Below are 26,794 nucleotides of genomic sequence, written 5' to 3' on the forward strand. Positions count from 1 at the left end.
TCATGGACCCCTTCACTGTGACCCTACTCCTCTTCAAGCTGACCTCACTGTTGCTGTTTCTCTACCTTTTCAAAACCGAGTCCCTTCCACAACTTGACAGAAAGCCCTTTGTCCTCTGTGAACATTATTTGCCTTTTAGAAAAACAGTAATGCAGCTAGCTTCAAGCAGAGCCATCACCGAGCAGGCTTTGTGGCCCAGCTCATCTGATACCCCATAAATCCAAACCCACATACCCGGGGCTGTCTCTTACCCACAGTGGGCACAGTGCTAGCACCATCTCCAGAGTACGGCAGCAGACGGTGTGCTCTAGGGCAAAAGAACTGGCAGAATCTGGCAGATTTTGTAACTCGGAGGCGATCACGTTTTATTCTTTCGTTCCCTTGCTCAGCCTAAAGGTGACAAGGTCAGGTTTTGACACGTTGCACTTTAAAGCAGCTGCAAATAGAGTACCTAAATGGAATGATTGCATTAAAAGCCCTCTTGGGGCATGCCTGGTTCACTGGTTCACGTAAGTGAGGTGGCCAGCTTTTCAGAGGTGCCTGGCAGATGCAACAAGGAGTCCTTTTTTTTTTTCAGTGGAAGCCGTTGGGTTCTGAGTATCTGTCTCACTGTGCCAAGATTTCATTACCATTATTTTAATCAGGTGCCTTGGAGGCAAATTACAGGCTGATTAAATTTATGAATAATAATTTTTTCATTAAGGTATACTGTACAATTAAGTACCTATTTTATTGTATACAGACTTTTTAATTACCTTTTTCCTTTTAATCACGTCACTTTGTGTAATATCTACAGAATTACCCACAACATTTTTGTTAAGGAATGATCAGAGGCAAGCTGAGAAATAAAGTTATAGCATACCATAATCCACCTGCTCCTATAATTAAACTTGCTAATTTGCAATATTAATGACATTTACAGGTGTCACGAAAACCGGGTTACATTGGGTGTGCTGCTTTAGGAACTGAAGCATTACAATTCTTTCTTGGTTTACATCTTTTTCTTCTGAAGGAAGATGCACATCTTTAAAAGGACATTAAAATGTTGCTCTTTAAAGAAGGGCACATTGTGCGTGGTCTTTCATTTTCTGTTCTGTCTCACCTTGCTGTAGAGTCTGCCTGCCTGAGTTGTCACCAAGAGCTGTTTTCTGCTGCTGTTGGATCTGGCCATGGAGCAAACAGTAGATGATTCAGATCAGACACTTCCCAGGTGAGTTAGTCAATGGCTGTGCTAATGGAAACAGAACACTGGCAAGTTAGTACAGCGATTTGAAGTTTAGAGACTGTCTTAAAAATAGTTTTAGAGGAGGAAGCAAAGCACCACACTTATGGCCATGCAACTGTGTTACTCCACATGTGTCCCTGTAAATATATTGAAGGCTTTCCCCATAAGCCAGGAGGACAGAACAAATTCTGCTACTGCCTGGAAGCTTCCTTTAAATATACTGTCTTTTCATGGGACCTGGATTGTGTTTAGGTGCTGCATTCCAATGCATCATGTGCATTGTTGGTGACATGCTGATCAACCAGCTGAGGGTAGCTCCGGGGTTTGACAGGAAGAGAAGAGCCCTTGGCGCATATTGGGCTGTTCTTGTGGGTGTTTACATGAAGGGATTTAGTTCCTATTTAACAGCTTACAAGCATGGCGAGTTCCAATTTCTTAGTCTCATATGAACTAATTCTATCTCTGGCAAAATGAATTTTCATCTTCAGACAAATGGGTGTGTGCCTATTTCTTGCTCTTCCTCCTCCAGGAAGCTGGACTGGCTGAGGCTTAAACAGAGTTGTGGGAAGAGATTTGGACATTCAGATTTCAAAAAACATTGCAAACCTTTCCACTGGGATCTCCACAAGTGGAGGCTAGAAAAAGGCAGCCAGCAAAGGTAATGTCTGAAGATACTACCGCCATCTAATGTCTACGTTTGTGTTAATTCAGATGCTTGACTACTTTTCATGTCTCAGGAGATTTCCTACAGTTTCACATTATTTGGAGCTTCTGGCTTGTTGTTTGTCTATACAACACTTCATATAAAGGGAACGGGATGTTCTACTCGGAGATGCTGAACAGACCTGGATTCATAAGCTTTGAAAGCAATCAAACGTATTTTCTCTATCTGCCAGAGGCATGAGGGAAAACAATCCAGTGATGATCTGGAAACCTTTTAGTGTTCTCGTGTCACATCAGTTTTGGAAGACTTATCATAGAAGTCTTCCTGGTAAAAATCTCCATGTTTTCCTCAACAGTCTCAAATAATTTCTAAAGGATTTCTGAAAAATAATCTTCTAAGTGATATGGCCTTTGCATGGACTAACATTCATCTCCTGTGGTTTCCAAGAGTACAGCATCTAAAGATAGCATCAAATAGGTCACTATTGGTTAGCTGAGGAGACCTTGAGGACAGTTAGGACATAATAATCTGCTGTGCATTATTTAACTGCTGGAGGAAGTAGGATGCTTTATAGAGAGCGGGATTTTTTTTGTTTGTTTGTTTCTTTTCTGTTGATACAGGCCTGCCCGTGACACAGGTGCATCATCAGAATTTCAGTGATGAGCCATGTTCACTATCCACTGGAATGTTTCCACCTCCTTACACATTTCTTCCTTTTGTTGTCAATGGTCTGGGTCAACATCTTGGATTATGGCTAGAAGTCGATTTCATTAACACTCTCAACATCAGCTGGGAATGTAGTTCACGGTGTAAAATTAGACCCTCAGTTGTATCTGTCCTTTGCATTCTTAACTCCAAAATAGGGATGTAGCGAGCCACTGCTGTTCTTGGTAGTCTCTCATATACTTCCTGATCATGTCCAGCCACAGAGAGGAGATGTAAAGGGAGATATGTGGGAAATGAACAGCGTAATCTAGATTTGTGGGAGCAGTTCTGGAATAAGACAATGTAAGGACAGATATTTTAGAGTTGCACAGTACTTGGTTGGCCGATCAGTTTCCATGTTTCTACTCATACACTTCAGATTGGGCTTACATGAGTGGAGCATCTCTGTGGTAATGGTAATTCAAGGTAACAGCTGATATTTTCACACAGGACTTGACAGTTTTTTAAGAAGATGTAGAAGAGAGGAGAGCTGATGTGTGTCTCAGTGGGCAAGTGCTCTTGGATCACAAGGATGGCTCCACAGCTGCCTTGAGTGATTTACAGGTGGGTAAGCAACAGGGTTATAACCAGCACCTGTTAAGAAATCAGCTGCTGTTTGGCTTTGATTATGCCTCTTCTACAGACGAATTGGTGCCTCATGCTGCAGAACTAGTGCATTAGGCTTGGTCCTCTGAAAGTCACCTCACATTTCTGCTACATTTCACTGGCAAATAAGGAGCTGGGCTGTGTGCCTATTTCTTCTGTTTGGTGACATCTTCCTTTTGGAGGCAGCCTCACTGAAAGCAGCAGTGCCACTCAAAGTGTTAGTAGTAATACTGACAACTTTTTCTAAAGCTTGTGTCAGCCACAAAGACAAATCCTGAAGCACTTAGAACTAAAACACCATTTAAAGAATGCAGGTTCTTCTCCCTACTCTCAACCCACCTTTAAGTGAAAAGATCTGCCACAGTCTCCCTAGCTTTGGCACAAGGGAAAGAAGATATTAATGGGTTAGATTTGAGATTCTTGCTTTCCCTGTATAAATCCCTTTATTCTAAGTAATTCCAATAAAATAAATGAAGGATTTCAGAGAGCTAGCAACTTCTCAGTGAACAGTCACAGCCAGAACTTGGTTTTTGTGTGTTTTTATTTTAGAAATGAACTTTGAGAAAGAAAAATGGAGTAGATTGAAGTGGAAATAATAGTAGGAGACTTGGAAGAGGATCTTTCTTGAATTATTTTGTTCTCATTTATATAGCATAATATTGCTAATATTAATGAAAGACAGTTGTAACTTGGCTGTTCAGTTATATGACTCAGAGCAGTGTTTTATAAAATACAATCTGAAACATTAATAGCAAACCATTAGCAAACAGTTTATCCAAGACTAAGGAAAAAAAAAAAAGAAATAGGAAAATGAAATATGTCTTCTAGTAAGTCCTGAAACATGTCTTGCAGGCCACAGTACAAATATTTCAAATGTGTAGAGAGTAGGATGACATTTCCTGAAGTCAAAGGAAAAAAGAAATAGCTATCATGGGAATCAAGCTGCAACACTTGCCTCTTCATCACCTTGATTTACAGTAGAAGGCTAAGGCTTATTTACTGGAACTTTGAATTGAAATTCGGAACCTTTATGCACCTTATCGATGCTTTGCCTCTCACACAGAAGTGAAAATGCTGTATTTCTCAACAACGCCCACTGCTCTGTTCATTACTGAATTGATACCTGAACTCAAAGTTAAAAGGAGCCTACAACACACCTCCTTCTGTAGCCTGTTATTAAACTGATAAGGACTTTTAATAGCAATCCTTGGGAAAAAAATCTTCGTAGATAGTCCCCTGCCTATTTTACCAGACCTAGACTGACACATGGCTCAAAAGATTCATCACCAGTGGTGAACATCATAGCGTATAGTTCCATTGTTGGTATGTTATCAAAGACCTCATTGATGCAGAGAACATATTCATTAATACTGGGATATTAGTATCCAAAATAGTGTACAGACTTGCAGTCAGAGCTGCAACATAGTATAGAAATAAAATCTAAAATAAAAGTTGGATATAGACATACTGATTTTCCCCCACCTAGAATGTCTTTTTGGTTGGAAATTTTCCAGTGACTTATTTTCTTGTTGGAATTTGCTGTGGCTTGAAATCGTTCATGAAACTCAAGGGTAACCTGGGGTCTTTTCCCAGAGAGGGCAAAAATTGGGCTGCTAGGACACAGACCTCTGCTGTCAGCCGCCACACCAGCACTGGTGTAGGACATAACTCCTTGCCACAGGACACTATGGGAAGTGTAAATGTGGTTCAGAAAGACAGTGGAGGATTTATGCATGGGTGCCTATTAAATAGAATGGTGCAGATATAACCAACAGTTCAGGGGGTTCTTAAAATTTTGGCACCTGAGAAAAATGACACAAAGAGAATAATCATTTAAACCTTCCTTTCTTCTTCTGTCTGTTTCCTAACCATGGGCTTGTGCCCCCTGTCAGAAAAGAGATCTTTGGCCTGAACTATTTCCATTCTTATGCCCACAAAGGTTCCTTTTCCTGAGAATTACTTCTGTAACTGGGACAAAAAGAAATTTTGGTGATCCATTTTGTGAAGGGTTTCGCTGATCTCTTCATCTCCTTAAGACACCCACATCTTCTTTTCCATCAAAAGTTACTTTCTCCCTTGAGCAGGGCACAAGACTAAAAAGAACATGATCTTGGCTGAATAAAAGGGATACACCGAAAAGTGCTTTTGCTTTTTTTCTTCTTTCCTCCTCTTCCTCTCTCTCTCTTTCTTTCTAAGGACTGATGTCACTGATTTTGATGCTGACATTTGGGTCAACTAAAATGATTGGGATCGGACAGCATCCAGACATCCCTGCTGCTGAGCCACAATGGTGCACAATCACTTGGGTGAAAAGAATGAAGTAGCTTCTACAAACACTACTGAGCTCCAGGCTGTCAGTAGAAACACATAAATGCCAGATGGAAAAGATTACAGAGCACAGACACTAGCCATGCCTTATTACCTTGCCTAATAAACACCCTTTATTGCCTTTGAACCTCTCAGTACAAAGCTGTCCTTTATGGATCCATGATTTAACCTGGCAGTTCAACCAGAGTGTTAATGAACTTCTTGCCAGGGATGCTACTGCAATACAAGGTATCTGCAATTTGGGTTGTTTTCCTCTTATTCTGTTTTTGCACCTGCCCAGATCAAAGTGACCCTGAGAGAAATGCGACCCAGATCCAGGGGAACTGAATTGATGCAAGTTGCCTTGAGAGATGGCTCTCGTATTATAGTGCTCCTAGAGTCTTCTTTAAAATGGAGGGGAAACAGCTTTCTCATCACCTTCCCTCTAGTTGCAAATAAGAGTGCTAGAGAAGGGCTGATGGGAGTGCGTGTAGATTCCTGAGAGGGATCAGCACCCTGTTCTTTGTCCCCCATCCCTGCTACCTTCTAATTCTGATGGATGATCATGACTTCTCTTTGCCTCACCTTGTCACCCACCTCTTTTTCTTGTCCTTTTAGGCTTTGGGCAGACTGTTTCTGCTGCAAGCTGGCAGAGGAGTCCCCAGCACAGTGCACAACAGTCCTGGTTACAGCCTGCAGCCTTGTGCTCCTGCCCGCAGTCTGGAAGTACTTGACTCCAGCAGGTGAGACGCTGACTGTGAAAGACACAGTGCTCACTCTTCCATCCCCACAGTTTCGGCCTGAACATAACCAGTATCACAGAAGAGGTGTCAACTATCAACATACTTCCTTTTTGAAGTTAGAAAATATTTTAATTCAGCTTTTCTCCCATCTGGAAATACCGCTTCATTTGTTATTTTCAGTTTCTCCTGAAATGTTTTAGACTCTTGTTCTTTGGTAAACAGATCCGTTGAAGATGACTGTGCAGTAACCTCTGGGCTAATGATCCCTGGAGGGACTGTGTTGAGGGGATTTCTGTCCCCAGAGCTGGCAGGATTTGTTACCAGTTAGAAGGCAGCAGTGTGCTTACAGGTGGCTACAGATAGTTCAGCCACCAGGAGGAGATAAAGACTCACTGTTTTACAGCGTGTCCTCTTCGGACCACTTTGCTCAGTGCCTGCCAGCTGGACTGTTTGCAGCCACCTTTAAAGCAGAGTTAGAAGGGAGATGATAATGCCAGACAGAAAAATGGGCAAGTCTGGGAGGAAAAGATTCTGGGTCACTTCTGTAGTGCCTCGTGGTACACACACAGTCTTGATGGAGTTTCAGGACATGGCTGAAGGAGGTGCTCACATCCATGATTAAGTGAGGAAGGCGCTGCTTGTAGGATGTCTTCTGGTCAGTTCTCAGCTATGCTGGAGGCTGAGCATTTGCTGTATCAGCTTACCAAGGAAAACTGTGCAGAGCCAGGGAAGGAGGATAACATCATTTTCTTAAACTCAAGCAAGCACACAGGACAGCTCTGCTAAGTCAGCAAGATGGTCAGCCATGGATCCAAGGCAGCTGCCCTACACCTTTCCAGGGGAATGGTAGTTGGGAGGAGAGGATACAAGAAGAGAGGAGCAAAGTGACAGAGAAATGATCTGTGCATAACAACATCATTTGTGCAGTGTAGAGTCAGGTGAGTCATTGCCTGTGAACCTAAGCATTGTGAACCTGAGCCTAAGCATTTCCAGCATAGGTTGGAGCAGATGAGGAGCTGCTCAAACTCATGCTCTGAGTGAGAGACCACCAACCATTCGTGAACAGGTGGAGGAACACAACTGGGAACTGGGTGAGTTCTCACAGACCTGCAAGCACTTGTGCTCCCAGCACACAGGAGGCCAGCAATGAGGAGAGGTAGAACAAGCCAGATGCAGACCATGGGCATCGTTTGAGGAGCGATAATGGGAGATGGCCTGAGCTCTTGGCAAAGGAACCCAACTCACTCAACCTCCAGAAAAGGCAGCAGCAATGTACCTCCAGGTAGCAGGCTTTTCAAAATGCCAGTGTTATTTTTCAGAGTGAAATGGATTAATGATGTTTAGAATTAGGTCGCTGACTGCCTAGGGAAATGTACCTTAACCTTTGATAACCCTCATTCTGGGAAGTAAATGTCAATTAGGGCTTATTTAAAGGCGACTGACCTTTTTAACCTGCACTACTGTGTGGAAGATGCAATTGATCTATGGAGAACCTGGGGAAATGTGTTTTGTTTACCCAGAGAAAAAGATTGCAGAGAAATTAACCCTTTTGTTTTCTGAAACTCACATGCCATTTTAAGGCTGAATGCAAAGCTGACCAAACCCTTCTAAGCCATTAGGAAAATCAATAATTGACATCTCCAGTAGAAGATCACTAGAATCTGGTTAGAATATGAGGCAAAAATTGCTCCTTGAGTCCTTCAAAAGTTTCACGTGCTCTTTGCGTTCATTGTTTGCAGTGAGGATTCAAGCATTCATTACTCTTCTTGCTTTCTGTGGCATCTAGGCAACTTAAGCACCATTTAGGATGAAGTAAGCTGTTTAAATACCTACATTTAGGTGAGAAGAGTTGAACATTTTGCTAAAGGCTGCTGTGCAACCACGCACTGAAGAGAAGTTTTACTGCAGACATTTGTGTGGTGTGACACATGTAGGTTTGAGAACTTGATTTTAAAAAGCCATAACCCCCAGGTTCACAGCATTCCTTTGAACTATCCTTAGGGTGAAGCAAGGACAAAGCTTCTTTTATCACTTCGCATTATTAATTCATTAGGATCTCTTAATGCCAGTGGTATGACATTTCAGTCTCTGTATATCAAGCATTAGTTATTGTAGCCTCAGGAGTTGTTTTCTGCCGATCTTTGCAGCTACAGTAAATGTTTTCTGTAGGTCAGCTTTAAGATAATATCTTACACCCTTTAGCCCTTCTTAATATCCTGGAGAAGGAATGTTTTTCACTTCAGTGTACTCTAAAGATTCCTTCTGACTATAACTAGACAATGGACAAGGAATGTGCCTCAGAAGTCAGAGCGAAAGCTGCAGATAAAACTCATTTAACACCTAACAACATTGAATAAGAATTAATAGAAATAAGATAGAAATACAATGTTTTGTTCTGCACAGTACTGCAGAATTATTTCCCAGAATTAATTTTTCCCAGAAATAATTCTGGGAATTAGATGAATTGACTTGACTAAGCCTGATGAGTGGCTCCTGTGCTTGGGTACCACAACAAGTATTCCTGTAGCCACTAGCTTGGATTTGGGCTGAATATCTCCTTTCATCTACCTCTGTCACTGCACTGTCTGAGCCTTAAAGAACCACGAGCGCTTTTGTCTTTGCAAGCCTCCTTTGAGCTTGGGAAGGCATTCTATCTAGACTTTTTCCCAGATGTGGTACTGAAGCATGAAAATGAAGTGAAAAGCCGGATTGACTGTGAAGTCTGCTACAGGCTGCGCACCTCTGCCTCCTGACACCTGCTCCAGTACCTTCAGCGCAAGACTGGTGTTTTTCTCGGTGCCCAGTCTTGGGATTCCACTGGTCAGTGTAACACTCCTACTGGGCTCCAGCTCTCCTGTCCAAAACATTTTCATCCCTTTCATTTTCTAAAGAACAACAAAGGCCTTTGGTCAAGGAATCTGTACTGTTTGCAGATTGTGGAAAAAAATCCATCTGAATAGCAATCTCTCGTGGTAAAGGCAGCATTAATGCCCTTTGTAGTAGTGCAACCATTCACTAAGTGATAGACGTTTAATACTGAGAACACTGAAGCTCCATGGAAGGCAGTATAAAATATTTTATGTGTTTTTATTGGACTCTACAGTCCAAGAAAACTGGGAGACAGGCATTCAGATAATACGGAGTCACTTGTAGTTTGAGGGATTTTTTTGTATCAGAACTAATAGGTTTTTGCACCCATGAAGATTTTAAGTCAGTCTTCCCATGTTTGGTTCTCTAGATCACAGCAGCGTAAGCTCCTGTATCTAGTGCTACAAAACAGAGAATTAAACAATCTAATAATTGTTAATTTATGTCTACATGAGCCACATGTCATAAAACTGAAGTTATCCTTTGTGCAAGAAGATGCGTAAGTTCCAAAAGAAGAGGGTATTGTGCTCTAGGAAATAGGCAAGTGGTTGAATGGGTTTCTAGCTAGCAAATGAACTGCATCTGTGACCCACGAAGAAAACCCTTGAGTGAGTGCTAACATTTCCCATGATACACGGTATTTAGTTCTGCTGCAGTACAGAGTCCCCATTGCTCTATCCCTCTGCCTGACGGGGGCTGAGTGCTGGGCAAGGTTCTCCGTTGTGCAACAGAAAGAAGAGCTTGTGCCCATTTCTTTCTGCACGTGCATGTCAGCCCTACCTTAGCCTTGTCATGCTCACAGAGCCTGAAACTACAAAAAACGTCAGAGTTCCCAGTATTTCTGTGCTCAGTGCTGTGACGGAAAGATCCTCAGAGTCAGCATTTAGATGTAGCACTGGGTAAGGCCCTCAGCAAATGGGGAGCAGTGGAGTCTTTTGGTCTGAGTGGAGCTTTGCTAATAAACACCGGTTGTAGATCATCTATTTTCAGAGAGTACCTCAAATCCTGAGGGGATAGACTTTACAACATAATTTACTTGTTGTTTTAGGTTTCCTTAGATAACATTTTAAAAGAAATGAAACTGAAAAAGATGAAACTAAATAAAATTACGTGAAACGGGATGTTTTCTCAACTGGTCTAAAGGTGCTCTTCTCACAGAGGCCACCCCTGCAGCCCCCACTGCAAAAACCATTGATGGTGACGCAGCTGGGACCGCGATGGGTTGGAGATCTATGGGTCGCTTGTATCCTGGCTGGGAAAGGGGAGCAAAAGGCCATGGAGGAGACTGAGGAGAGGACACACACGGGCTCAGTGTGCACAGAACCCTCTTTTTTTGGAGAAAATCAGGCAAAGAGCAGGGGCGCAACATCCCCCATAAGACCGCATCCCCTGGGGTCCCTGGAGAGTGGAACCAGATGGGACCGGGGCTGGGCAGAGAAGTGCAGGGAAGGCCGTTGCTGAAAACCACGCAAGGACCGGAGCGAACTGGAGCGATGGAGAGTGGGGATGTGCCGTGGGTTTGGGCCGTAGGGGTGCTGCCACCTCCGGCCCTGCCCTGTGATGTGTCCCCGTATCCATGGCAGCCCCTCTGTGAGGTCACAGCGGCTGGGTGCCTCATAGCTGCTGCGGTGAGGGCAGGTGGCCCATTGCCTCTCGGCGGCCACAGGAGGAGGACCTGGAGAGAGATTCTGGGGTGATCCTGCTGTGATGGAGAGGCTGAGAAGATTTTTTGGTGAGGGGCAGTGGGAGGCCGGGGGCTGCATCGCCATGAGTTCCCAGCACGACCAGAGATGGGGACCCCAGCCTGTGCTGCTGGTGCTGGGGAGGATTCCTCTCCAGGCTGGGAGGATGCCTGCGCCAACCTGGTGCGAATCCCCACAGCCAGCCAAGCTGATGCAAACTCTTTGGTTGTTTCCTTCCAGCTTCCTTTGCTTGTGTAGGGGTCAGGACTGGACCTACACGTCATGCGGACGGTGGCAGAGAGACGGGGTCTGAGACTGTTGCCATCTCTGCCACCGTCGTGAATTCCTTGTTAAAGAAGCTGCAAGACAGAGAGGTGAGCTGCGGACATCCCGCTGTGCGTGGGGGGTTGAGGGCTCCCCTCCACCCTGGGTGCCACCGAGGGGTCTTGCCTGATGGCCCCTCTGTCCTGCTGCTGGTGCCCGGTCCCCAAAGGCTGATCCTGCGGTCACGCTGGGCTGACGCTGCTGCGCCGCCTCCTTTCCCGCAGCAGCTCAGCCTGGAGCTGCCCAAGCATCCGTCCTTGTCCTAGCCCTGTACCGTGGTCCCAGGCTGGTGCCTGGTGCTTGGTCGGTTCCCAGGGCTGCTGCTCCCTCGGCTCCTTTGTGTAGCTGGACACAAGCTGGGACAGGATGCGGTGGTGCTGCTTGTGGGCTCTGCAGAGTGAGGGGCGGCAGAGGCAAAGCAAGTGGTGTCGTGCTCTCTCCCTAGGGTGACCGAGCGGAGACTTACCGCCGCCTCGAGCATGTCTTGCAAGGAGATGATACCCGTCTGCAGAGCGGCGTTGTGAACCGAGTGCTCGCAGAGGTGTCTGGAGACATGAAGGCAGCCCAGGTGAGCTTGTTCTCTAGAAGGGCGAACGGAGCAGCCTGCCTCTCCCCAGCTGTGGGTGTGACATGGAGTGGCGCAGAGACGGTTCACTGGGATTCAGGCCTGGGGACTTCCCCAGTGCCCCTGTGGCTGCTCCCTCTCCCAGGGAGCGCATCCCGCTAGGGGAGAGGTCGTATCCAGCCCTGCTCCAGACTGTGCAGAGCGTGGTGAGCTCCTCCACGCCAGGCGACGTGTGCGCCACCTGCCAGGGCTGGAGTTGGGCCGTGCAGTCCCCCAGTTCCTGCCTCGCGTGACTCCTGCTTAACGGAGAGGCTCTGGGGACGTGTCCCAGCTCGGGCACAGCTGTCCCGGGGGTGTTCTGTGGGGGAGACGCGGTCGTCTCCCCAGTGGCTCCGACAGCAAAACGATGAGCTGAAGCCCCGTGGTCCTCACTGGCCAGCAGGGCCTGACCTGGTGCCTCAGCCTTTCTCCTGGGCAGCATTTCACCTGTGGCTCTTTTTCAGGGTGCAGTGAACGATGTGACAGCAGCTGCTGGTGACGTCCTGGTGGCTCTGGCTCGTTCCCACTTCGAATTTGTGATGTCCGAGCTCCAGGGCCACCTGAAGATCATGAGGGGAGGAGCATGCCAGGAGTTTGTGCTCACCACCTTGAGCAAACTGGCCAGCAACTATGGTATGGCCCCTTTGGCCTCGTGCTCTGGGTTATGGGCCACGACGGCCAGGAGCAGGGACCCTGCCCCTCCCTGAACGCTACTTTGGGCCGCAGGGCTGCGGGGCTGTGGCACCTCCTCGCCTGGAGCTGGGATTTCCGCCCCACCACCCCAATGCCAGTGCTGCAAGGGTGGAAGCTGCTGGGGACTGAACCCGCAGCGACCTCCCCTGTCCCTCTGACACGTCCCCCAGCCCGGCAGCCCCAGCTCTCCTGCTCGCAGTGCTGCTCTGGCTCTGGCTGACCACGGCTCCCTCTGTCCCTCTGCCCGTCCTCTCTCTGCAGCCCTGCGGTGCATCCCCTTTGTGGAAATGACGCTCCCTGCTCTGCACGCCATGCTGAGCCAAGTGGGGAGCAGCCGGATCCTGCGCGCCATCTGCAGCGGTGAGTAGAGGGGAAGGGGCCGGGCGGGCCCTCGGTGCCTCGCTCCGATCGCGGCATGGTCCTGCGCTGGGGGGCAAACTTTGGGAAGGGCAGGGCGGGGGCTGCAATGGTAAGTGCTGGAGGGGAAGAGGCCTGCGAGGAAGAGGAGGAGGAGGAGGAGGAGGAGGAGGAGGAGGTGCGGTGTGCAGGAGGGGAGAAGGGGCACCGTATTTTAGTCCAGATGCCTGGAGCGCAGCACTTGGCAGTCCCAAGCCGACGCCTGGTGAGCCAGGGACTGCTCCACGCGGGCGTGGGTGAGGGAGCCAGGCACGCTGCCTGTTGCAGACTTTGACGAGCTCCTTTCTTCTGGTGCAGTGCTGGAGCAGTGGTCGAGGGCGATCAACGCCTACTTCAACGCCTGGGAGCAGTGCCCCTTCCCTCGCGTCGGGGAGGAGCAGCTCTGCGAGCAGGTGTACTCCCTCTTCTGCCACGCTGTGGGAAACTGGCTGGGCCGTAAGGAGGAGGAGGTGAGCGCTGCCGGGGCAGCAGCGGGGCTGTGCCTGGCTGGGGCTGCCCGTGCCCCCTGGGTGGGAGCAGAGGGGCGAGGGGAGGGAGCGGGCGGGCTGACGCCGTGCCCGGGGCTGGGGGCTCGCAGCTGGCAAGTGCTTGGGCCCCAGGGCCCTTTGGCAGGGGAATGCTTGCTGTCCTCTGGAGAGAGCCCTTCTGTGGGGCAGAGGGGAAAGGGGAAGCCCTCTCTGTGCAAGGGCAGGCATGTGCTGGGGGACGCCGAGTGCTAGAGAGCCCTCAGAGCATCTCGTCTCTCTTCCCTCTGCAGGACAAGCAGGCCGTCTTTGGAGCGGTGGCTGCTATGATGGCTGTCGTCCTCCATGATGCGCAGCACCAGGACGACGTGTGGAAGCAGGTCTTCTGGCTCCTGCAGCAGTACCAGGAGGTCCAAGATGCCTCCCGGGTGACAGAGGTGAGGCGTCGCGCGGCGTCTGGTGCGGCTGTGGTGTGCGTGTGAGTGCCACGAGGTGTCGGGGGGCCCTCCGAGAAGGCAGGGGGGCAGCAGGGGAGCTGTGAGGCTTCCTGGGCTGCTCGGGCAGGAAGAGAACAACCCAGGTGAGCAGGAAGCCCTGTGCAGGAGCTTTGGGGTTCTCCCTGGGAGCTGGGGTTAGGGGTTCCCCATGCCACAGGCGTGCTGGGTTTCTTCCTTCCCACGTGGCTTCAGTGGCTTTAACCCACTCGTCCTCTCCCTTCTCTTTTAGAGCCTCCATTATTTCCTGAAGACCTTGGAGGAACTTCACGCTGTCGCCCCCCAGGACAAGCTCCGTGCCATCGCTGCTGCTGTGCACCACCAGGTAAAGGGAGCCCGTGCCTGTGCTGCTGGCCCAGGTCCTGCAGGCTGGATTGCCACAGAGGGGCAGGGCAGGGCAGGGCAGGGTGTCCTTCCACCAGCACCTTCCCGGAGGTGCCTCGAGGCTGCGAGCACCCTCATCCTGGCTGTTTTGTGCAGGCCCGAGGGGCAGCTCAGTTCCTTCAGCAATTGCCCTCGGAGCCACCTGGCAGGAGGACTCTGGAGTGCCGGGACCCAAAAGGCAGCCTCTGATCGCTGCTCTGCCCGCGATCTTTCTCTAAAATGGACCTTTTTCCCACAGCTTGTGGACGAGACCAGGCAGCACAGCGCAGGCCACAAAGAAGAGCTGAGGCAGTGCATTGTGCTTCAAGGTAAGGGAGGGAATGGGACGATGCCCGTCGTGCCCTCGCAACTTCCTTGTGAACCTCGGCCATGGGGTTTTGCTGACTATTCATGCAAAATGTGGTTTCTCGCCCGCAGCTCGAATCTACCCGGAGGAGACGGTCATGTTTCTGCTGTCCCAGCTGAGCAGCGAGAACCAGGGCTCCCGCGGGACAGCGCTGACCCTGCTGGGAGCTGTGGCGCGCTGTGACGGTCAGTACCACAGGCCAGGGCCGCCAGCCAGGGCTGGGGCAGTCAGGGGGCTGAAGCTATCTGCTGTCAGAGCTTTCAGGCCCTGTAACGCAGCAGTAGGTGCAGAAACAAAGTCCTTCTGGGACGCCGGTGCTTCCCCTGCAGTCAGAGCCCAGCCCTGCTGTGCTGTCCCGCTCGTCTGCGAAAAGCCTGGGAGCTTCGAGGGATCCCTTCTGCCATCTGAGCCCTGCCTGAGCGCGTACCTCTCTGTGTCTCTTGTAGAACCTGCAGTGAGAGAGAAGCTGCCCCTAATTGTAGAGGCCGTGCAGCCCTTGCTCATTGAGTCCGGCACCCAGGTGAGCTCATTTAGGCAGGAACAGCGAGACCAGCGGGGCAGAGAAAGCCCCCAGAGCCGGCAGGTTGTTGTGCTGTACAAAGCCTAGCCCCGACCCCAGGCAGCGAAGGCTTCTCCTGTGCACTCGTTGCCTCTCCGCGGGCTGCCCCCAGGCAAAGGTGGCTTTCCTTTGGCTGCTGGCGGGGCAGACCGTAACCGCCCTGTCTCCTTGGCAGTTGAGGAGAGCGCTCCTGGGTTTCATCAAGGATCTGCTCAGCGTCAGCATCCCGAGCTGCTCGGCATGGGATGTGGTGGCGCACATCTTTGTCGAGTTCAGGCGGGCCTCGGACAGACTGGTAAGGACAGAGCGGGACACCCACGGCCTCGGTCCCGTGCCCAGGCTGTGCCGAGAGCTCCCTCAGTGGCACTCACAGCATCGCCTGGGCCCCGCAGAACCTCATGTGCCCGACAGCCCTGTGCAGCGCTCGCTGCTCCCAAGCTGCCCAGCACTTCCTTGGGGCTGGGACGTGGCCCCTGCGCGGGGCCTGGCTGTCCTCATCCTCCACAGAGCCTCCTGAGGTGGGAGCTGAGAGTAATGGGGGGTTTCCCAACGCTGTCTTGCAGGCACTGGAAGACGTCCAAGAAGAAAGAGACCTTCAGGCCCAGTGCATAGATGTCCTGGAGTCTCTGGATCTCTCCGTGGGAGGGATGACCGAAGTAAGTCGTCCTGCTCCCTGCTGCTGCAGCAGCCACTTTTCACCTTCAGGGTGTTTTTGCCAGCCCTCACCTGCCCCCCCGGAGCTCTGCCCTAATGGGCTCCGAGGGGCACAGGGCTCAGGGATGCGCAAGCCGTCCTTTTCACCTGCGAGCCGAGATGGGAATGCTGATGTGCCAAACTTCCTCCTCCTCCTCTGCAGCTCTTGTGGCCACGGCTCCTGCAGTACGTGGTGCCGGCCCAGTACTGCGGCATGCTGGTCCCGCTGTCCCGTTGTCTCCAAGCCCTGATCGAGAGACAGAAGCGAGCAGAAGGGCAAGAGGACACCGAGAAGCCCGCTGACGTCCAGGAGCAAGGTGGGACCAGAAGGTGCCCCAGCAACCTGTGCCGGGCTCGGCCAGGGGCCTGCCTGGTGCGTGCCTCCCTGCACCCTGGCAGCCCCCAGGCCGGCTCTGCAGCTGCACGGGTACTCTGAGCCCCGCGTGGCGGCGTCGAAGGTGCGAGGGGCTGGGTGCAGAGGTGCTCAGGGGCTCACCCTGCCTTTTTTCCTCCTTGCAGCCAAGAAGCCCACGCCACAGGCACTACTGGTTCGGCTGCTGGTGAGTAGCGGGGCCCCGGGGAAAGAGCTTTTCTGGCCAGGGGCAGGCGGAGATGCTGGGGCAGGGATGCTTTTGCTGGCAGCCCCGAGGAGGAGGCAGCGCGTCCCCGCGTGCCCAAGCCCGCCAGCTGGGGATCCCGCTCCCTCCCTGGGGCTGGAAGCACGTGGGGGGAGGCGCCGGCACCCTGCTGCTGGCCGGGGCGGACTCAAGCTCCCTCGTGGGAGAAGCCGCGTCCCTGGTGGAAGGAGTGACCCCATCTCTCTCTGTCCTCGTCTAGGTGGTGGCGGCGGCTTGCGATCGGTGCAGAGAATGTGCGGTTGCTGCCCTACAGCTGCTGCAGGCCCTGCAGAGCAGGATCCACGGATCCCTGAGGGGACTGTGGCCCGTCCGCATCTCCTGCATGCTGCAGTACCTTGAAGGTAAGGTGCTAGTGCGGAGGGCCGGGCTCAGGAGAGCTGGAGGGGGCAGGAAAACAGCCTCCCGGCACGGCGGAGGGGAACCGCTGCCGTCCCCCTTCCAGGCAGCCAGCGTGGAGGCTGGGGGCAGCGATCTGAAGGATCAGGTTGTCCCAGGGGTGGACGGGGCCATCGATGTCCCCGTGGAGGGCAGGTCTGGGCAGTGTCCCCCTGCCCCTGCTGGGACGGTGCTTGGGGCAGGGGTGGGACCAGCGCCCCCGGCTCTGGAAGGCCGAGTGCCTGGGGCAGGTCTGCAGCAGCCGTTCTGGGCAGCTCGGTCCCACGCTGGGCAGCGCAGGAGCCTGGGACGAGGCCCTAAAGGGGCTGGAAGTGTTGGGTCTGTCAGGAGAAAATGTGTGCGGCTGTGCACACTGGGGCACGGTGCTCGAGCTGTGCGGGGATAACAGTCGGGCAGCGGCGATCGGCCCCAGTCAGTCTTTCCTTCCCCGGCGTGAGTCGGTGGCTCTGGCAAATGTCCCGGGGAGCCGGCCGGGGTCTGCAGCCTGGCAAGAGCTTTGGTGCAGGCAATTTTAGGCCCTTTCAAGCCTGGGACTTCTGGGATTTTTGGCTCCCAGGGAAGGAGAGCACTGAACTCTTCTCCGGTGCTGGCTTAAGTGACAGCGAGGCACTTTGCTTCCTCTTGCTTTCCAGAAAAAACAGAGGGCTCCCTGGACTCTGCAGAGTGGCAGTGCTATCTGCTTAAGGTACAGCATCCCTGGGGGGTGAGGCTGTGGGCAGTTGTGCCCCGACAGCTCCTGGGACACGTGAACGTGAAAGGCCCGGGCAGAGGGCGAGACGACATTTGCCTCCTGTCGTGTTCCCCCCCAGTTCCTGACGGAGTCGGTGGAGGAGATGCTGGTGGACCAGCCATGGGTAGTGTGCCTGAGCCGGGAGCTGAGCCAGCAGCTGAGCAACTCCTCCAGCAGCGCCGAGGACAAGGTTTGCGCCCCGCCTGCGCCCTCCTGGCAGCACAGCCCCGGGGCACCCAGCTCCGGGGCTGGGGCTGAAGGAGCGCGTTCCCCGTGCGGGCCGTCGTCACCGCTCCCCCTGCCCTCGCCCCAACGATGCCTCCCTCCGTGCTGCCCAGGCTCGGCTACAGGCGGGCGCCGCGGCTGCTCCCTGGGGTGTTGGGGCCTGTCGCGGCCAGGCCCTGCCCTGACACGTCGCGCCGTTACCACGTCTCGGTCTCGGTCTCTTCTCTTTCAGAAGTTCCTGTACCGGGCTCTCGGCACGGTGCTGGCCTCTTGTCGGCAGCTCACCCACGTCCAAGGGCAGCTGCTGAAATACTTAAAAGAAACGGATGCCACCAGCCCATGTGACAGACAGGTGAAGTTTCCTCTCCTGCCCCTGCTCTGCCCAGCGTCCCCTTGTCCCAGCCCTGCTCCGGACCCTTTTCGTTTCCTTGTAGCTGCTGATTCCCTCGGGCAATGTCCTGCCTTGCCGTCGTAGCTGGCCAGGACTGGCCAGTGTGTGCCAGAGCTCACTCCCATTTCTCCGTCATTGCAGGGAATAGCTTCAGTGGTCTCCTATGCTGCTGAGCGCCACTTCTACCTGGCCCTGGATGCAGTGTGCATGTTCACCAAGGGGCTCATCGCATTCGACAGACGTCGAAAGGTAATGGGTGCAGGGTTTTAGTGTTCGGCCTTCTCTTGCCCCGTTTTCACTTCCTGAGCAGTGGCGGCCGAGTCGTGGCAGCCGCATTGCATTTACCCCTCCCGTAAGAGCTACCTAAGACGCACTGCCCCCTCCAGAAAGCTGAGGGCCAGGAGCCGGAGCCCCGCGCGCTCTTGCTGGCTCTGCCCCTCACCTGGGGGCCACGGGCAAGCCTTTCACGGCCAGTACACCGCTGACGGGCACAGGCTGCTCACCTCAGGGCAGGAGTGGGACAAACTCCTTCAGATGGTTTTCCACGGCCCTGCACAGCTGAGCCAGACAGCCCCTTACAGCCCCGCTCCCCAGCCCCACAAATTCGTGGAGTCCTGGGCCACAGCAGGGCCATCGGGCTGACATCTCGGGGCATCTTAGTCAAGACAGGCGCAGAAGAGAGACCAGAGAGATCAGGCCACTTGGACTGCAGTCATGCTTACCTATGGCAAGGTTGCACTGCGTGCGCCCAAGTCAGAACTGCTGGCCTGCGTGGAGGAAGGCATCCTGGCCAACATCCTGGAGCTCTTCCATGCCTGCAGAAAGGTAGGAGCGTGGGGCACAGAGGGGCAGGGAGGGCTGGGTGCCCCCACGTGCCGAGATGGACGGTCTCTTTCTGGACGTCCCCTGAGCGGTTTGTCCTGAATGTCCAGGTCCAACCGCAGCCCCTAAGAACCCCTCGCCCGTGTTCCTCTCCCAGCTCTTCAAGCAGTTCAACCGGTGTTTTTCTCTCTCGGGTCTCAGGAACTGCAGCACAAGCTCGCCCTGCTGAACAGCATCAGGGACGTCACCTGTGCCATCCGGGCTGTGGACACCAAGCACAGCTTCAGGCTCTGCAAGAAGCCGGAGGTGCTGGAGGTCCTGCTGGTGAGTGCCTGCAGCTGGGGCTGCCCGCAGGGGAGGCTGCTTTTCCCGGAGGCGCGATGGTCTCCCCCGGCCACCCACCAGCTCCTGAGCTCCCGAAGCCTTGTCCCCAGCTGCTGGGCCCTGGGGCGCTGGCACTCGCTGGCTGGGGAGCACGGTGGCTCTGTGGTGGCCGTGGGGATGAAGGGGCTGGTGCGGGCGCAGGCCTGTCAGCAGAGCCGGCTCCCGGGGCGGGTGGGCAGGCTCTCCGTGCCCCTGCCCACCCTGAGTGCGTCTCTCTGCGACTTGCAGGACTTGATGGAGGAGGATGCCTGCGACACCCCCGTGTCCCAAGTGCACCTCAAGATGCTTCAAGCTCCTGGAGCAGCTGAGGTGAGGTCTGTGCCCCAGGCTGCGGGGGCTCGCCGTGCGTCCCAGCCCAGCCGGCTGGTGCAGCCCCAGTGGTCTCGAGTGTGGGGCAGGGAGCTGCGGGGCTCTGGGCCGGGGCGGCGTTCCCCGTCCTGGGTGACTTCCGAAGGCCGGGGGGGTGTTGGGGCTGGGGGGCCGCATCCGCAGAGACGGGGCTGGGCTGTCACGGTCAGCGAGCCATGAGCGCTGTGCTGGCAGAAAGGCCCTGGCTCTCCAGGGGACGGGGAGGGCAAGGAACGGGCACCTGGGGGGGTCTCCTTGCCCCTGGGGGTGAGTGCTTGGCCGCTGCCGGGGAGGTGCCAGGAGCTGCCGGAGCTGGAGCTCACCAGCACGGGCTGGGGGGGCCGGGGCTGGGGCTCAAACCCAGCCGGCGTTTGGGCCACTCCGGAGATTGCTGGTAAACCCCCTCCCCGTTTTCTCCTTCTTTTCTCCATCCAGCAAGCTGAAGCCTTGCATGGACTGGGAGAACAGGTGCTCCCAGGTGGCTGTGTGCTGCCGGAGAGTCCTGTTGTGCCCTCCTGCGGAGACAGAGCTGCAGGTACCTGCCAGCCCTTCCCTGCACACCCCTCCATCGGGATCGCACCTCAGCGCTCCCTGTGCCCTGGCAGCTGCCGCGGCGCTCAACCTCCCTCCTCCTTTCCCGCTTTCAGTCTCTGCAGACATCGTGTGAGGAAGCTCTGGGCCAGCTTGTGTCAGCCCTTCTCAAAGCAGAAGGGACCTCCAGCGCCTTCGCGGCCATGGTCTCTGTGAGTATCCGTGGGGCAGTGGGGCAGAGTTGGGGCCTTAGGGGATGCTCAGAGGAGGATCCGTTCCCTGCCGCAGTGCCAGGGCAGGCGAAGGAACGGGCCCTGCAGGAGGCAAAGCCAAGAGCCAGGCTCCCAAGCGCCAGGCTGGCACAGGGAGACGCCGGTGGGGAAGCGGCTCCTGGGTGAGGGCGGGGGTGCGTGGAGCGAGCGGGGCAGGGGGGGGGCAGTGCCGGTGCTTGGCGGGGCTGGGGCCACGCGGAGCCGCAGGGCAGGCCCTGCGGGAAGGGGCCAGAAGAGGAGGGAGGCAGAGAGGGGCGCTGGGGAGAGAGGGACACCCGTCACGAGACGCATGCGCTCCACCCCAGATCTTGCTGTGCCACCTCACGTCAGCGAAAGCATGGGAGCGAGAGAGGGCCCTGCAGGTCTGCGCCCAGCTGCTGGGCACTTACGAAGAGCTCTTCAAGTGTTCGGTGAGTAGGGAGCCCCGCGTGCCCCATCCCCTCTCCCTGCTGGCCACGGCCCCGACGCCTGGCCACGGCCTGGGGAGGCGAGCAGGCACTGGGCTGCCTGCGACCTTCCTCCTGCCTCTCGCCCCCGCAGAGGGAACTCACCTGCTCGCAGTTCGGCTCCTTGGTCGGCGTGCTGGGGCCTCTGCTGAGCGACTCCCAGGCCACGTCCCGGCAGAGAGCAGGGGCCTGCCTCAGCTGCCTTCTCCGGATCCAAGGTGAGGAACGCGGGTTCTTCCTGGCCCCCATCAGCCCCATCTTCTCTTCCTTCCCTGCCCAGCGAGGGCTTTTGTTTAAGTCCCTTCCCAGCCAGTCAAGAAACACTGTCGCAACGCATGAAGGGAGTGGACGGGGCGCTCTGTGGCCCTACACAATCACCGTTCCCGCTAAGAACTCAGTTGGAAGCGAGCTCCTGCCCCCTCCTCAGTGAGCAGCGTCTGCGCTGAGGAATTTGCGGGGAGGTTTGCTCCCTCCCAGAGACGCTGGTGCCCGCTGCAGGAGCTGGGGACGCAGCGGCTGGGAGCAGAGGCCTGCGGCTGCTGGGACCCCACAGCCCCAAAACAGCTCCAGGGGAAGGAGGGCTCTGTGCGGCCCGGGATGTGTCAGCCACGGAGCCGGGCTGGTGGCATCCTGCCACGGGAGGGTTGGGAGGGCCCCGGCCTTTGCTCCCCACCCTCCTCTATCCATGTCTGGCGCCAGAGATTCAGTTCCCCTAACCAGGACTCCCTCCTCTCACAGCATGTGGCATGACGAAGACCAGGAGAGCGGTGCTCCAAGCGCCTGACTGCAAGGAGCTGTGTGAGAGGCTGGGGAGCACGGAGGACGGGTCTCTGTGTGAGGACCCTGCCGAAATAGCGAAGGTAACTGGCTCCAGAGAGTGAGGTGGGGGCCCCAGTGCATTTGTCAGGAGGTGCGTTTCGCACGCAGGGAAACAAGACGAGAGGAGATGCTTCTAAACCCCTCCGCTGCAGGAAGTACAAAAAAGCAGCGTATGCACAGAGGAGCGTGCCCTGAGTGCCCTCCCAGTGACCAGCGAGCTGCTGAGCTCAGAGGCCCCGGGAGGTTCCTTTCTGTTCTAAAGAGCCGGAGCAGAGCTGTGACAGTGTCTCTCCTGTCTCTCCAGGGGGTTTGCCAGTACTTCCCCCAGGGACAGGCCAGGAACTTCATGGACGCCATCATGAAGACCCTCGCATGCACTAACGAGGAGCGTGCACAAGCGGCTGGCGACTGGATGATCGTATTCCTGGAAACGCGCGGAAAGGAAATACGTCCAGAGGTAAGGGAGACACTTGTTCCCCTCGGCCTTGACTCCTCTCTGTTGGCTGTTGTGCTGCCCCTCGTGTGGGCTGCAGAAATGCAGCCCGAGCGCGGAGCTGAGGGGACCGCTGCTGCCTGACGCGTTCTGCTCTGTGCGGCGACGAGGACTCGGGCACTGCACTCTCAAGTCTCAGGTCTCAAGTCTCCAAGTCTCTCAAGTCTCCCGTTGGCGCAGGTCCTTGCCCCGGGCGAGGCAGTTACCGCTGGGACACACCAACCTTCCCGTTCCTCCCCACCGCCTGCAAGGCGTCGGAGCCCGCCGGGTTCTGGGATCTCGCATCGCTGCAGCCATGCGCCGGCGATTATCCAGGCTGTTGGGCATGAAACGTGCCCGGGTCTTCGGTGTGCCCAAATCGCTCAGCTGCTGGCACCGCCGGCCCCAGGCACGCGCAGCGACGGAGGGGGGTGTGCGCGTGTGCACGTTGGTGTGCGTCAGCGCCGAGAGCTCACGCGCCCCCAGCCACGAGGCAGGGCTCAGGCAGGGCGAAATCTGGGACGAGGGCTTGTCAGCGTGCCAAGGCGGCAGGCGTTGCTCAGGCGCCGAGCGACCGTGCCGGGGTCCTGCGCAGGCAAAGGATGCGCTGAGGTGTTCCATCTCACCCCTTGCCTCGCAGGTGCCTGACGTCATGAAGACCCTGTGGAAGGCCATGTACACCATGCAGCAGAGCACCCTCAGGGACCTCCTCTTCAAGGCAGCCTGTCTCCTGGCCGGCTTCCACCTCCAGCCTGTGGTGGACAGCCTCCTCCAGACAGAACTGCTCTCAGAGAGGTATGTGCGCTCCCCCCTTGCCCCGCTGTGGCCAAACAGCAACCCCAAGCTTGCCTGCAGTAGGGAGATCCAGGGAAGCAGCAGGTCCCGTTCCTCCCCCAGAAGCCTGAGCTCTGCGAGATCGTGCGCTCGTGCCTCTGGGGAAGCAGGCATCGTGTGCCCCGCTGCTGGCGAGGAGAGCGTTTGGCCTCTGGGGAGGGCACCAGGGGTGCCAGAGGACGGGGCTCACGGGTGAATGTCTGTTTGCTTGCAGAGACATGGTGCAGCTCTGGAGGAGCCTGGGCAGCAGCGACCTCGGGCCTCGGGTCCTGAGGCGCTTAACTGAGAGGCTGGACAAGGCATCTAAAACCAGACCTTTGCGCAACGATGCTGCTCAAGAGCTGGAGCGTCTCAAGGTATGTTCGTCGGCAGAAGCATTGCTACAGCTTCCCACCTGCTTTCTAACTTAGCTCGTCAGGGTGAGGGAGTTGGGGGTCACCCGAGGCTGTCCCAGGTGCGAGACCTGCAGGCAGGAAGAGTCCCCCCGGGGGACAGGGGCACCACCGGGCTGGTGGGAAAGGCGGTGTTTAACAGGCTGTTGTGGGTCACATTTCCCTGCAGCTCCTCTGTGCGATCTCTGAGATGGCGTCTGCTCTGCTGAGCACGGAGGCAATCCGGGACCTGCTTCCTCACCTCCTTCCAGCCCTCCTGCAGGGGGTCAGCAACGAACTGGGGGTAGAGCTGCTGTTTCCCCCTCTGAGTCCTCCAAGAGGACTCCTCCTCTTCAAGGACATGGGACAAGAGGAGCTGTTGTGCGGGTAAGGAGCAGCAGGGGCGGGGAACCCCGGGGGGCTTCAGTTCCCCAGCCAGGCACGTTTGTTCGTGGTGCTGAGGGAGCCAAAGGGCTGCCCTGTTTCCCAAGCCTGCCCTGTTTCCCAGGTGTGGAAACGGGTCGCCGGGGCTGCTTTGACTTCTGTCCTCTGCTGGAGAAGGATCTGTTCCCAAACGGGACGGGACTGACAGCTGCTCTCGGCCTGTCTCCTCTGCATCCCCGATTACAGCGTGTCCTTCCTCTCTCCGGACCGATCCAGGAGAGACCGGGCGTCAAACCCTGCGCAGGGCTGGCAGCTCTCGGGATAGGGGAGCCCCCAGGCGTGGGGCAGCCCGGGGCGCTGGGACCGGGGCGTTTCGGCAGAGCCAAGACAAAACTTCCCCTCCAGTGCCACGATGTGAGATTCCTGTGCGTTTTCTTTCGCCAGACTCTACTGTGATGCTCTGGAGCAAGTGCTGAGAAGATGCCTGGACGAGAGGTGGCAGCGGGTGCTCTGCAGGCATGGAGTGTGGCCATCCCTGGACATGCCTCAGTGGCACTGCAACAGCGTGCAGCTCCTGACCAGGTGAGAGCCCGGGGCTGCATCTCACCTCCCCGCGGGTGGCTGTGCCCCGGGAAGCAGCCGCAGGACCCTTCCCGTGTGCCTGGGGAGCTCTCCTGGGAGGCAGGGCAGCGCCTGCGTCGCAGCAGGGGACGTTTCGGGCCGCGGCCAATGGCCTTCCCACCTGACCACGTCCCCTGCTTGTGCTCTGTGTGCAGTGTGCTGCTCCGTGCCCGGCTCGTCTCGCGGGCGCTAATACGGACCTTCCTGCCGTGGCTGCACTCCCCCTTGCCAAACCTGCAGGTCACGGCGCTGGCTTTCTTCGCCGAGGTGAGGCGGCGCGTGGGGAGGGGCGGGCTCAGGGGGCTTTTCGGAAGAAACTGCTGCTTGGGGTGTCTCTTTATGGAAGAGACCAGCCGAGGCCCCATCCCAGCACTAACAGACCTTTGGCTGTCTTGTAGCTGATGAAGGACCCGCCAGCTGAGGGGAAGGATCTCCTGAAGCCCCTGCTACGGCTCTTCCTGGAGAAGCTGCAGCATCCGAGCTGTGCCGTGCAGCAGATGGCAGCGAGAGGCCTGGGCAGTGCTGTCAGTGGCTTGCCCAAGAAGGTGAGGCGCACTTTCCTCTGCTCCGGCTGCAGCCCCCCAGCAGAGAGCCGGGCAGAGGCTGAGTGAGAGCCAAGCAGAGCCGCGGGGCGGTTCGGGAGCCTGGGGCAGAGCAGCACGGGCAGATGGGGGCTTCCCAACGGCCAGGCTGCTCTCCAAGCTCAGCACGGTGGCGGCGGGGAGACGTGCTGCCAAACGTGCGAGTGCCGTTCGTCACGGGGTTGTGCCGCAGCCGCACCCCCTTGCAAAACAGACGTGGGGAGAAAGGGTGGGCACTGCAGGCAGGAGCCGCGAGCAGCTTGTGCGCATCTTTGGCTTTGCAGGTTCAAAAGCACAAGAGGAGCATCGTGGCAGCACTGGAGCGTGAAATGAGGACTGCGGACCATCCAGAGGTGGCTGCGGAAAGCATGTTGGCCCTGGCAGAAATCCTTGCAAAGCAGACGGCGAAGGGCTTGGGCGGGGCCTTCAGACGCATCGCCCGCTCCGCCAGGAAGTTCCTTGATGCCGTGAGTGAACCTGCTTTTCTCCCACTTGTCCGAGGGGCGTGGGGCGGGCAGGGGCCTGCCCGTGCTGCGTGGAGGTGCTCCTGCAGGCAACCAGCTGCCGTGGCCCCTCTCTCCCTCCTGCGGGTGGGACGCACCGAGGGCCCCGGCACTCGGGTCCCATTTCTTAGGGATGGGACGAGGAAGGGACCTTCCACGTGGCAGGGAAGGGGCCGGGACGAGGTGACCTCGTTCTGGACCTGGTTGCCGAAGCGCCACTGCCAGCAGCGCTGTGCTCAGTCGCCCTCAGTTGTCGGTCCCTGATGCGTCGCTGTTGCAGAGAGGCTGGCAGACGATGCCTTCGTGACCCAGCTCACAGATGGCTTTCTGGGTTGCAGGAGCAAGAGGACCTTCGTTTTGCGGCCTTCAGTCTCTACACGGCCCTGGCTGCTGGCGCCAAGGACAATCTCACCACGTTCTTCAGCAGAGAAGTGGAGCAGATATTGGGCAGCCTCTTCCTGCACCTCCAGGACCCCAGCTGTGCAGTATCCAGCGTAAGAACCCCCTGAGCTTACTTGCAAACCCACAGAAAGGCTCCCTGAGGAGCTGCCTCCCTGGCAAGGGACAAGGAACGACCGAGCACAATGCTCTTTTCCAGGTTTGCAGGACAGCCCTCTATGTCTGCGCTCCTTTCGTCGAGCCAAAGGGGCTGCAGGTAGTCATCATGAATGCCATTGGGCGCACTGGGGCACAGCTGCAGAGCGAGGTCTGCTCTTACCTGGTGAGTGAGCCCTGTCCCGGGGTGACGCTGGGGCCACGGGGCCCGGCACCGAGCGCGGAGCATGGCGTGACGCGTCCGTCCCTCCCGCCGCATGCTCCCCGGGAGTCTGAGGGCTCGGCAGCGAGGCCTCTCCGGCCCAAGCAGAATTCACACCTCCCTGCTCTCCCCCAGGAGACACATGCTCCCGAGCTGCTGAAGACACTGAAGCGCCAGCAGCAGCCACCACTGGAGAAGCGGTTCGGAGACGCCACTCTCCACGTCCTTGGTGAGAGCCGGGACGGAGCTCTCTGCTCCGCTCCCACCGCGGCGGCCCAGGGGCCGCCAAGCGCTGCCCCAGCCGCCTTCCCTACGGTGCCCAGGAGGGCACGGCCAGGGGCCGTATCTTGACACTGCCTCTTCTTCCCCACGCTACAGAAGCCAGCCCGGAGCACAAAGAAGCCAGCCCAAAGCATGCTGAAGACAGCCCAGAGCATGCAGAAGATCTCTCGGGGCACACAGAAGACTTCCCCAAGCTTGTAAAGGCCTGA

At 55.8% G+C, this 26,794-nt stretch overlaps 1 protein-coding gene across 1 annotated transcript; it reads left to right on the forward strand.

The window, feature by feature from the left end:
• Window positions 1–1,169: 1,169 nt before the first annotated feature.
• LOC118245715 (maestro heat-like repeat-containing protein family member 2B) lies at window positions 1,170–26,794 on the forward strand. Its single transcript, XM_050710370.1, has 41 exons — window positions 1,170–1,210; window positions 1,755–1,883; window positions 6,126–6,250; window positions 11,041–11,174; window positions 11,570–11,692; window positions 12,193–12,361; window positions 12,683–12,781; window positions 13,136–13,287; window positions 13,596–13,739; window positions 14,029–14,121; window positions 14,419–14,488; window positions 14,598–14,711; window positions 14,973–15,046; window positions 15,261–15,380; window positions 15,649–15,741; window positions 15,942–16,095; window positions 16,298–16,338; window positions 16,616–16,757; window positions 17,445–17,497; window positions 17,622–17,732; window positions 18,000–18,119; window positions 18,300–18,407; window positions 18,891–18,983; window positions 19,182–19,304; window positions 19,593–19,673; window positions 20,360–20,455; window positions 20,821–20,925; window positions 21,056–21,179; window positions 21,700–21,821; window positions 22,085–22,237; window positions 22,893–23,047; window positions 23,301–23,442; window positions 23,648–23,844; window positions 24,286–24,423; window positions 24,618–24,729; window positions 24,861–25,007; window positions 25,328–25,510; window positions 25,885–26,040; window positions 26,145–26,267; window positions 26,439–26,532; window positions 26,682–26,794. The coding sequence occupies exons 1-41, from the start codon at window positions 1,170–1,172 to the stop codon at window positions 26,792–26,794; spliced, it is 4,866 nt and encodes a 1,621-aa protein (XP_050566327.1).

This window comes from Cygnus atratus, chromosome 4 (assembly GCF_013377495.2).
Source record: "Cygnus atratus isolate AKBS03 ecotype Queensland, Australia chromosome 4, CAtr_DNAZoo_HiC_assembly, whole genome shotgun sequence".
Classification (NCBI taxonomy): Eukaryota; Metazoa; Chordata; class Aves; order Anseriformes; family Anatidae; genus Cygnus; species Cygnus atratus.